This window comes from Lathamus discolor, chromosome 5 (genome assembly GCF_037157495.1).
Source record: "Lathamus discolor isolate bLatDis1 chromosome 5, bLatDis1.hap1, whole genome shotgun sequence".
NCBI classification, from domain to species: domain Eukaryota; kingdom Metazoa; phylum Chordata; class Aves; order Psittaciformes; family Psittacidae; genus Lathamus; species Lathamus discolor.
In genome coordinates, this window is record NC_088888.1 from 41399785 (window position 1) to 41411766 (window position 11982).

General features: G+C 36.4%; 1 protein-coding gene across 1 annotated transcript in view; it reads left to right on the forward strand.

The window, feature by feature from the left end:
* ADGB (androglobin) overlaps positions 1-11722 on the forward strand; it is a 104200-nt gene extending 92478 nt beyond the window's left edge. The window contains exons 30-35 of the mRNA XM_065680511.1: positions 2003-2190; positions 3839-3994; positions 5401-5509; positions 8074-8176; positions 9552-9735; positions 11363-11722. Of these exons, the coding sequence (XP_065536583.1) occupies positions 2003-2190; positions 3839-3994; positions 5401-5509; positions 8074-8176; positions 9552-9735; positions 11363-11539 (917 nt within the window). The 3' untranslated portion in view covers positions 11540-11722. The remainder of the gene's footprint in view (positions 1-2002; positions 2191-3838; positions 3995-5400; positions 5510-8073; positions 8177-9551; positions 9736-11362) is intronic.
* Positions 11723-11982: the final 260 nt, after the last annotated feature.

Sequence of the window (11982 nt, forward strand, 5' to 3'; positions counted from 1 at the left end):
CCCCATGTCCTTCTCCTAATTGTCCTGCTGCCAATCTAGTCTCCCTGCAGCCTGTAGCTGTGCTTGTGTAGTTGTACAGGACCTCTGGAGTTAAAGCAGGATACCTCATTTTAGCCCTGTTATTTCATGTGCTTGTTTGTTATTTGCTAACTTCTCAGTGTATGCATAAGAGCCCTGTCTTTTCATATGCTTGTTTGTTATTTACTAACTTCTCAGTGTATGAATAAGTGCAGAGGATCAAAATGTTAAAATTCAGAAATGTAGAATATAGAAGCCAGACAAAGCTTGTAGTATCCCATAACACAGCAAGTCTTTGTCTGATATCATTTAGCTAATAACACTGGATGTCTCTTGAGTGTTTCTATACACAGTAAATGATTTATCTTTAAAAATTAATAATTCACTAAATAATGCATGTACACTAGCCTGAGTTATGGTGCTAATGTGTTATGATAATGTGAAATTAAATGGAAAGCCATTTATGTAATGATATTATAACTTATTTGCATTTCCTCCGGAGTTCTTTTAGTATCTTCAATATTTGTGGAGACCACTTTAATTTTTGCTTTCATTCTTTAATGTATGCTGTGGTAGCATTGAATCAATTTAAGCTTAGCACTTTGGTGCCATTTTACATTATTTAAGTAGCATCAGGAGGAATAATACAATTTAGATATAAGCACATGTATAATGTATGATGTAATATACTTTATATCATATTTGTGTAGTTACATGTGTATTATGAATATGTTTCTATATATTTCATATTTACAATTTGATATATCCAGATAACTTCGGCCATGACATTGCAGATCTGGTCCAAAGCTCATTAATCATGCAGCACAATGATTTTTCCTTAGTGGAAATAAATTAGAAAAGCATAGCATTAAGGGAAAGGTACCTTATTATTATTATCAAATTGTTAAACAGCCGCTCATTTCCTCTTTTTCTAAGAGAAATCCCCTGTTTTACTGTATTGACTAAATCTAGGTTTTCAGCATTTGTTTAACATTTCAAGCAGTATGAAGTTGGAGGGAATTAGAGATTTTAGACTCAGATCTTTTATCTTTCTCATAGTGGTGTGGGTTCATTCCAGGTTGTTTTAGTTGACGTGTTCCTTATGCTGTTAAAGCTATACACTAATATAGCTTGCTTTATTTATTTATTTATTTATTTACTTGCTTATTTACTTATTTAACAAGAGTATTGTATGCAACAAGTGTTGTTAACAACTCACCCCAGCTAAGACAGTGCAGAATAATGTCAAATTACAAATGTCACAAATTACAAATGTCAGTTTTCAGTATCTTTAATTCACATACATGGAATACATGCAGCATATACATGTACAGATAAAATAATTAATCCAAAATGTTCTCAGATAGTTCTGAGAATGATAATTTTGAATTTCTTAAGTATTCATCAAATCTCAAATATGGTTCTTTGCCTTAACTTCCTTGCGTTTCTGGTGGGGTGTACCTTCCCTTCTGCTCTTCACACTTTCAGATGTATAAGCATATGAGATAGTAAGAACATTAATTTTTACCTATTTTGAGCTTTTGACCAGTCTAGTGCATAACACTGACAGAGATTGTATGAGACTATATAAAAGAAATAAGAGTCAGACTGTGATCCTGTACACTGCCATCTTTGGACTGTGTACAAGGCACAAGGCAACAATGCAGTGACAGGTATGCAGGGACCATGGCAAACTCACATTTAAGCCCTGAGTAAAGTGCTATTTAGGACAGATAAAGCTGTCACAATATATCCACATTGTAAGTCTGGTTTTAAAAGTTATTTTGTACCCACACTCTTTCTTGGTCCCACAATAGATGTTAGTGTAGTACTTCAAAGTGCCAACTAATTAACTGACTTCTCTTTGTCTTTCTGTATGGCTGTGTTGTGCTGTTACTCCACCCTGGATATTATATTGGGAAATATATTTATGGATGACAATGGATCCTCTAATTCATCATACATCATGACCACATCTGAATAGTACATGGGGAAAAGCATGAGGAGCACAGCTTTCCTCTAACGCTCAGTTTGTCTGAAGTACATAAGTCTGCAAGTGCTCGTAAAACAACCAGAAAAACAAAAGATAAAGCATCTGAGAAGACAGAAAAAGAGAAGTCTAATAAAGAAAGAGGATCAATTCTACCTCTTGTTTCTCCACCTGAATCTCAGGTGAGAACAAAACCAAAAATTTCATTTGCTGAATGTGCCATCGTTGTACCAAGATCAGTATTACTAGCACTTCTAGTGTATCCCCTTTCATTTCTCTATGCCCTGCTTTGCCACCTTTTTAGCTTTATACCTGAGATTGAACTACACATGTAAAAGACATGCATCCTGTGTTTAGAGATGTAATTGCACATTTCTTTATGTATAAAGCAGCTATTAATTGTTCTTTTTGCTGACCTAATTTCAGTCTCTGCTGAAGGTTTATTAAATTCCATGAATTCACCATCTTCATGTTCCATTAGTCCCCCACTGTAGTGGTTTTCAGGGGTTCCCAGGGAGATGAAATAGATATTTCAACTATAGTCAGTTCCCATCTCATATGTCACAGTTGCCATTAGCTTGCAGGTATACAGTGTTAGAAAAATTGTTACCTACTTACAAATTCTTCTCACCTGTGGTGGAATAACCCGAGTGTTCTGTGCTTGACTGAAAGGCTACTGCCAGCCTGTATGCCTTAAAAGGGATAATTGACTTTATGGATTGCAAACAGATTAATGGAAGACAAAGGAGAAACCAACAGCTCCTCATGTAATGGTATTGCTTTTCCTGGGAATTTTGCTGCCTGATGGCAGGTAGTTCAAGAGGAGGGCATCTCCAAAGAGTTTTTCATGAGAAATCTCTACTGAATTGTTTTGTTGACTAAACCCACTGTTCAGCAAACTTTCCAATGATTCATATCCACACATAATTATATAGAGCTCCAGAATAGTGCCTTAACCCTTCTTTCTGAGCAATCTGAGTGACTGCAGTTGAGATTATTGGACATAGAAATGCAATGCAGATTCAGGCTGTGTCAGATTTCAGCTTCAGTTCAGATTTCAGAACCCAGGGGTTCTGGGATGTTGGTTCTTGGGATTTCCTCAGGCTGCCACTAAAACAGATGCAAGTTTAGAGATGGGACTGCTTACAGATAAAGAAGAGGCTCACCTCTAGTCTCAAATAAAAGCTAAACTCCTGTCTTTACTTCTAAATCTTAGGTTTAAATCTTCTGCAGATGGTAGTGTTTCCAGAAATATATGCAGCACAATATCTTGTTCATTAGTCAAACAGCAGAATAGTCTCCTAGATTTCAGGCACTACTTGTACCCCACAGTTTTGGAGAAGCTATCCGTTAAGGTGATTTAGAGTTTGAGAAGTGACTGGGAAAAATCCTGATGCCTCATAAGACAGAGTGAGATGTATTTCTACTCAAAAAAGCCTAGTTAGGTATAATAAGACTTCTAGTAAAAAGCTTATGGAAGGAAAAATTGAAAGGCAGGGAAAAAAAGGAAAAAGTACAGGAAGATAAGGTGAGAAAATCACTGCAAATATCTTGTTCAGACAGAGTGTTCAGAAGAACTGGAAGTGTAGAGCATGCTGCGTGAGAGTGGGGGGAAGCATGTAAACAAAATACCTCAAATTGCTTCTAGACATTGCCAAGTAATCTTTCTTTGGCAGCCACTGATTGTGTAGTAATGCATGTCAAAGTCTACCAATGGAAACGTATATCAGTAGGGAAAATTACCAGGATACGGAAACATACCTTCATCCTAGATAGTGGTGTTAGATATATACTAATGAATACATTATCTTTATGATACTTCACTCTCAGCAAGTTGCTTCAAACAAACCACACTGGACTTTACGTCTAGTTAGTGAACAGAGAGAGGCAGACGTTCTGGAGGTGAAGAAAGACACACAGCGAGCAGATGAGATCAAAGCCATGAAACGAGCATGGGAGTCTGCAGAGCCAGGAAGAGCTATCAAGGTAATATCAGAGTGCAGTCTTTTTGTAGTGATGTTTCTTCACAAGTTCCAGGAGCTGCTGTGGTGGTAGAGCAGCTGCCACGACAGAGACCTGACTTCATATGGCCGTCCTCTTCACCACTCTGTGGAAGACAGGAAATTTTACGCAGCTTAAAGAATCAAAAGTGATTTTGTGCATGAATTCTATGCAGGAATCCAGACCATCTACTTTAGACTTCTGTAGATCACTGAGACTTTAGATTCTACCTTACAAAACAAAGTTTATCCTTAGAAAGCCCACTACCTTTACGCAATTGGAAAGCTGCTACCTGTGAAGTGTTTAATGTTTACCATGAACAGATTCTGGGTTGCAGGTTACCCATGAGTTTGTACATGCTGCTCTGTATGAACTCACTGTTTTGGAGAAGCAATACTATTTCAGGAGCTGCTAGGAGAAAATGATATTTCCCTAAGAAGGTGCAATTGGTGAATGTTTTCTGACCATGCATTCAGCTTTTCAGGGGTTTTGGCGTTTTTTGTTTGTTTGGGGTTTTTTTGAGGGGTGGTTTATTTGGTTGTTGGGGTTTGTTGTTGTTGCATTTTGGTTTGGTTGGGTTTTTTGAGGGGGGAGTAGTTTGTTGGGGTTTTTTATTTAATCCAAAAATTATTTTAAACTGCCTAAAGATCAGTGTTTTTTCAGTGTTCCCCTGTATGATGATTTTCAGTATAAGTATTCAACTTCTCAGGACTAATTCAATGGGAACTGTAACATCATTTCTGATTCCAGCCCCAGGCAGAGTTGCATACTGCATTCTGGTGTTAGGTTTACTATTGACAGCATCATTCCCTCATTTGAGGTGTGTACTAAATATAGGCAGTACGCATGAAACATTCAAAGTGTACTCCCTACTTTTCATTTTACTGAAGTACCATCTCACAATGCTTTACTTAGGGGTTCTTATTCATATACACATTACACACTTGATAGAAATTAAAGATGAACTCTAAGTACTAATGCTAATTTATTTCTCCTTTACACAACACATTAAAACTAAACAAATAAAGGTTCCAAAATGTTACTAGAAAAATTGGATGTTTAATGTTGACAGGTTATTATTTCAGAAAAAAAAAATAAAATCTATTGGAGATGTGGCTTGAATATACCTCTGACATGAAATGTGGTCCTCTTACGTATGTGTTTTCACCCCAGTGGTTCACTAATAGTATTCCTGTTGTTAGAAGTGATATTTTCATAGATCAATGAAATATACTCACTAGTAATATGAAATAGCATCATAACTGTAATGCAATGGATTTGAAGATTTACTGTCTTATTGACCACTTACAGATTTCTACTTCTGAAAATTCTTTAGAATTTAAAGTATTCAGTAGAAGTTTTCTTATCTGGATTAAAACTTCATTCTCTAGGCTTTTCAGGAACGCATGCGGTTTATTAATAAGTTTGCTGTGGGATCTTCAGAGGAGCCCACAGATGGGACTGAGACTGCCAGCATAACACCTAGTTCAGGAGAAAGAGGTAAGGGTACAACTTTCTGTCAAGCATGTCTTTGATTCATAGAATCATAGAATCATAGAATAGTTAGGGTTGGAAAGGACCTCAAGATCATCTAGTTTCAACCCCCCTGCCATAGGCAGGGACACCTCACACTAAACCATCCCACACAAGGCTTCATCCAACCTGGCCTTCAACACTGCCAGGGATGGAGCACTCACAACCTCCCTCGGCAACTGATTCCAGTACCTCACCACCCTAACAGGAAAGAATTTCCTCCTTATATCCAATCTAAACTTCCCCTGTTTAAGTTTTAACCCGTTACCCCTTGTCCTGTCACTACAGTCCCTGACGAAGAGACCCTCCCCAGCATCCTTATAGGCCCCCTTCAGTTACTGGAAGGCTGCTATGAGGTCTCCATGCAGCCTTCTCTTCTCCAGGCTGAACAGCCCCAACTTCCTCAGCCTATCTTCATACGGGAGGTGCTCCAGTCCCCTGATCATCCTCGTGGCCCTCCTCTGGACTTGTTCCAACAGTTCCATGTCCTTTTTATGTTGAGGACACCAGAACTGCACACAATACTCCAGGTGAGGTCTCACAAGAGCAGAGTAGAGGGGCAGGATCATGTTCATCATGTCTAGCTCCTTAGAAAAGACTTCTGCATTAAATACTGATAGTAAATGTATAGAACAGCCCCAATAAAAAGTGTCCAAATGCATAATGGCATGCTTAGTCACTCATCTTCTCCATCCTCTTTGTTTTAATTGTTGCATTGTTCGATTTTTCAGACACAGATACAGCTTCACAGTTCTTGGAGGCTGCTAAGTTATCCTTAAGCAAACTTTATGCAGTCCTTCTGTACTAGAATTCTAACTCTAAAATAATCTGAAATTTTGGGAAGTTCACTGGAAAATACCTATTCCCTCAACTCCAAGTTTGTTACCAGAGGTCATTAGTGTAGAAATATTAAAAAATTGTTTAGGAGCTGAAATAGCATGTCAGTAAGACACTAGTACTTCTAATGGGTCTGTTCATTGTTAGTGCTTGTGGAAACTGTTTATGGACAGTGTCTGGAAGTGAGGTGTCAAAATGTGCATACTGAGTAGCATCAGTTTCCTGGCAGCTTCCCTATGTGTTGCCTAATTTTATTTAATGGTTACAACTTCTATGCAGTCTTTTTTTATATTCTGTGGCAATTACTGGACTCTGATGAAAATCTGCACTAGGTGCAAGGCTGCTTGTTGTTTCTGTTCTTCTGAGAATAATGCAGGGAGCAGGCCATCACAAAAGGAAAGTATAGTACCCCGTCTGATTGTGACAGTATCTGGTTATGGCTCCATTAACACTGTGATTAATATTCTTAAGATTAATATTACTGTGAGGGTGGTGAGGCACTGGAATGGGTTGCCCAAGGAAGTTGTGAATGGTCCATCCCTGGCGGTGTTCAAGGCCAGGTTGGACAGAGCCTTGGGTGAGATGGTTTAGTGTGAGGTGTCCCTGCCCAAGGCAGAGGGATTAGAACTAGAGAACCTTAAGGTTCTTTCCAATCCTAACTATTCTATGATTTTATAATATTTTACCAGTCAGGTAAGTAATCCATCTGGAAATGTTTCAGAACTTAAAGTAGAACTAAACCTCACCTTACGCCTTAGACAAACACATCGTTAGTTACTTCTTGCATTCCAAAGGAACTTTAAAAAGTACCATTTCCTCTAAGTTAATGGGTAGGGACTTCAGTCATAGACAGTAAATATACAGACAGTAAATTTCTTTAATGCTCAAAAACCTTTTTTTCCTATTTTTTGTAAGAAAATTGCAGTAATATTTTTCAATGTTTCAATTGATTACTACTGTAAGTAGTATAATAAGGGAGTTTTTATGGAAACAAACTACTGCAGTCATCATTAACTCTCATCACATTTCACAAGCATTTTCAGCACATCCACATGAACAGAAAGAAGGAAACACTGGAATAATCACAGTACAGCATCATGCTTAATACCAGATGTGTCATCTTGCTGTGAGAATGCTACATTAAAGCATAACATGGTTACTGTCCGTGTGGTTAAAGAAATTCTTAGACTTCAGAATGACAATTTTAGGCTGTCATGGGACCTTTTTTCTTTAGACTGGTATTTCCTAAGCTAAATCTCTGCCAAAAGGGAATATATTTTTTTTTAAACTACAGCCAGAGCTAACAATCAGATTTGTGTGTGTGTGTTTTGGTTCTTTTGTGGTTTGGTTTTTTTGTTTTTTGTTTTTTTTTTAATAAAAGAATTCCTTGCTGATTAGAAGTTGTTCTTATATTCTTTAGTCACTTGAAATTGATTGTTCTTTCTTAGATTTACAAACCTTCTTAAGTACTGTGGATTTAGCTAAAATATATATATTAATTTCATGCTAGCATATGTGGGTTTTTTGCAGCATCCTTGATTCTGTCATGACTGTTCACAGTAAAAAGGCAGAAATATGATATCATCTCCAACCCATATTCTCATGTAACAATGCATTTTGCTGAGCCAAATGAATTAGTGTAGATGGAGACTCCTGTCATAACTGAATAACCAGTTTAATCTGTTCTGTTGTAGATTCTGTTACCACAGGAACGCAAGCATCACAGGCTGATACTGACTCAAGCTTACAAATGCAGCAAAACAAATGGGAGCCGATAGACCTTAGTCCTTACATGAGGTAAACTGCAGCAAGAACAATTACCTCCCAGTGAAATACTAAAATGAAAGACTGGCTAAAGATTTTCATATGTAGACATTACTAAACACAATATATTTTATGCCCATGTATCCTATCCTATTGGATGCAGTATAATAGATGTGAATTTAGACTTTATCCTTCACATATCATTGAAGTAAGCTACAGTTCTAGCACACTCGTGTTAAAGTTGCTGTGAAAATCCTGGCCCACGTTTTACCTGCCCTTTATGTTGTTTACACAAAATCACTCACTAGTGAATGCAGAAGTGCAGAAGTGGCATCAAGATACAGCTTTCAGCTTTGATTTCCTGGCATGGATGTGTTTTAAAATCTGTGCTTTCCTACATCAATTTATGATCATGTCCTTTCCTTAAACTAATACAGGTCAAAGGTGCTGAATCATTGCACTGCATGTAATGAGTACGTGACATGAAAATTTGAAGAAAATGCATGTGCAGGCAAATACGTTAATTTCAGTGGTCATCTTGAAAGAAGCGCATGTGAAGGTTGCCAGGATGTGATTTTAGATTCAGATAATAAATTTGACAAATGAAGTTCAGTTAATAATAATAGCTAATACCTGAAATAATTATATTAATTATATTCTTTATTAAAAAAATTATTTATTACTTGTGTTGATGTAAACTTGCCTAGCTCATAAACATATAATTGCATGTTTGCTGAGCTGCAGGTAGAACCAGTTCATGCTTAAGTTCATTTGTATTCAATGTGGCATTTATGCAGCTCATTGATTTTCAAAAGACCTTAGAACATGATGAAAAATCTCTAAATTTAATCTTAAATTGAATGGGAAGCTGGTGTTATATTGAAGTGAATAACATTAAAACAGTATAAAATATGGCAAAATATTTCCATAGGCTTGAGTCTTGTAAGCATTTCATTTGTCTTCAACTCCTTAACTTTTACACTAGTCATTTAAGTCAAACTATAAAAATATATAATCTATTTAGCTGCCATTATGCCATGGCAAAAAAGAAAAAGAAAAATATATTTGCCTCAATGCTGATTTTTAATATAAAAATATTCTGGGAATATGTTTCTTGCAAATTAAAAATAAGGGTCAGATGTAGGAGTTTTTCATATGCTCAAAGGTGAGCATGATTTTATAAATATTTTCTAAGTAGGCATTCAAGTATAAGACCTGGCCTCAGAATGTACTTGCTCATCAGTGTTATATAAATAAGCAGAGAAAGTTTGACTCCTTAACCATGTCTAACCATACGACGGTGACATTGCAGTATATAAACTAAATATATGCATATGGGTGTTAAGCAAAATATACACCACCCAATCCTGTATTTGAAATGAGACAAATATCTTTGCATTTCCTTCAGAAAAACAATGTCAGAGCCTGTGCTAAGAAATGAGCTTATCATTCAACAGCAAGAGATACGTAAAGCAGAAAAAATCAAGCATTTTAAGGAACTTCGAGAACTGGCTTTGGAACAAAGAAAACAAGAACAAAATGAAAGAGCTCTGCTGAAGAAAAATATACTTGAAATGTATGAGAATCTGCAGGTAGGTTTTCAGGATGAATCTCCAGTAACTTTTACTGTGACATCCACCACTAGTGTGAATATCTTGATGAACCATTCTCAAGATTTTTTGTATTCAGTACCAATAATGAGAAACAGTGAACATGCTTGAAATGCTGCTTGGGCAAAGGTTAAAACTAAAGGTTCTAGGGAAAAAAAAAAAATAGTACTGTAAAATTTCTTTAATATGATATTCTTAGTGCTTTCTTGATACAGCTCTTTGCAAAAACACTGTTTAAGAATATCACCATAAATGGACAAATATAAATGGAAAGAAATTAGGCATTTGACATACATAACCAGATACATATTAGATAAAGCATCTTTGGTTTGGCTATTTTTTTGGTTATAGAATTGCATAAAACTTTTCGGAAAATAGAGAACAAGTTAATTTACATAGGAGGCTGAGCTGATCCTAATGCATTTTACAGCAAAGTTAGAGAATGGAGTTTTCATGGAATATGCATGATGCCAGCAAACAAAAATATGGAATAATTAACTAAAAAAAGTTGATAAATAATAAATTTGGTAGCATTAGTATAGGATCCATTCTTAGGATTAACTCTGCAATACATTGCACATGAAATCAGTACGAATATCTTAACAAAATCAGCTTTACCCTTGATTGTCAGCAGGAACAAAATGATTCTTACACAGTGGTGATATAATGACCACCAGCAATCGGTTGGTGAGTATTCAGAGCTCTTAAAACTGGATAAGAGACAGTAAGAATAATTTTACATCAAATCAATCTAACTACAGAAGTTGCTCGAAAACGTATCCTTAACCAGTTCCCAGACAGTCTGATTTATATTACTTAACTACAAGCCTGCAAGGAGCCATAGTTCTCTAACAGTGACTGATTGATCTCAATAAGAGTGCATATCCAGGTTTTCAGATGCTGATATGATTTTGGGTGACTAACACATCACATATTAGAAGCACAAATTTTGACTGAGTAGTTTCTAGTCTCCTTCTAGAAAGTATGCCCGTTAAAGGTGTTTCACGGTACGAATTTAAAATGAGTTACTTGTGAATATGCATACCGTGCTCATTAGCACTTGTACGGTTTTTTTCATCCTTAGACCACAGAGAATTCTATAATGATACCCAGGTTTTCCCATTTTCCAGGGTTGAAATGTAAAGGAAGAAGTTTTCAGAAGTATCCGAGTCCCACTTGCCCAAAGTCTCATTGACAGTCATTTTAGGATTTTAGCTCCTTTAGTCCCTTAAAAGACTGGAACTTCTTAGCCATTTAGGCATTTCTGAAAACAAGTTTTTAAGAGACGTGTTTAAAATAAAAAAGCAAGCCAGTAACTGAAGAGGAACTAGACCCAGATAGGTACCTAATCTGTCGCCTATCCTCCTTTCACACAATTGGCTTATTATGCTAGCAATTAAAAGATTTTAATAAATTTTCTGTTCTTTATGTTGAAAAGACAGCAGCGTCACTGTGACAAATCAATAGAAATACACATGAAAATAAAAGGAGAGATGTACTCCCTGTACTTACAGAGTTCCAAAGAGAGACACAACAGGAAGAACACAGTTGTTAGTGAGGAAACCAAGATTCATGTACTTGGGGGATGTTGCTGTTTGTTTTTGTCTAGGCATCCTTAGATGAAGGACAGGACAGGATTCGCAATATTCGGGAAGCGTACCGCAATGAGCTGCTAGAGGCTGAGCGCAGAAAACAAGAAGAGCTGGAAGCTCAGGAAGCAGCCCTGCAAGCAGAGCAAGATGCACTCAAAAAAAAGCAAAAAAAAAATTCAGGGAAAAAGAAGTAGTTGCTACTTAATTGTATTAAATACTTTGGGAAAGAAAGTTAATATGCAAAGTTGAGAAATATTGTTATTTTCCAGTATTTTTGTCAACTGTATCACATTTTATCTCTTTGACTAGTGCTAGCGAAAAAAATTGATCTAATATTATTCTTTTTGACAAAGTGTTCAGTTATTTACTTCTCATAAATGTACTCACTACTATTAGAGTTTGTATGTTTTACTGGAATAAACTTTTGCAGCAAAAATTCATATTCCATTCAGATTCTTCTCCCAAAATCCGTGTCTCTCGTCTTTCTCCAGTCAAAACAGAACCACTCAAGAATTAATCGGAGTTGAAACAGTGAATGTAACCTATCAGTTTTGAAGCCATTTAACTTGGCAGAAACATGAGCTCTTGAAGAGGATGACAGTTTATGAAGTTTGTAATAATTAAATAGTGGCACACC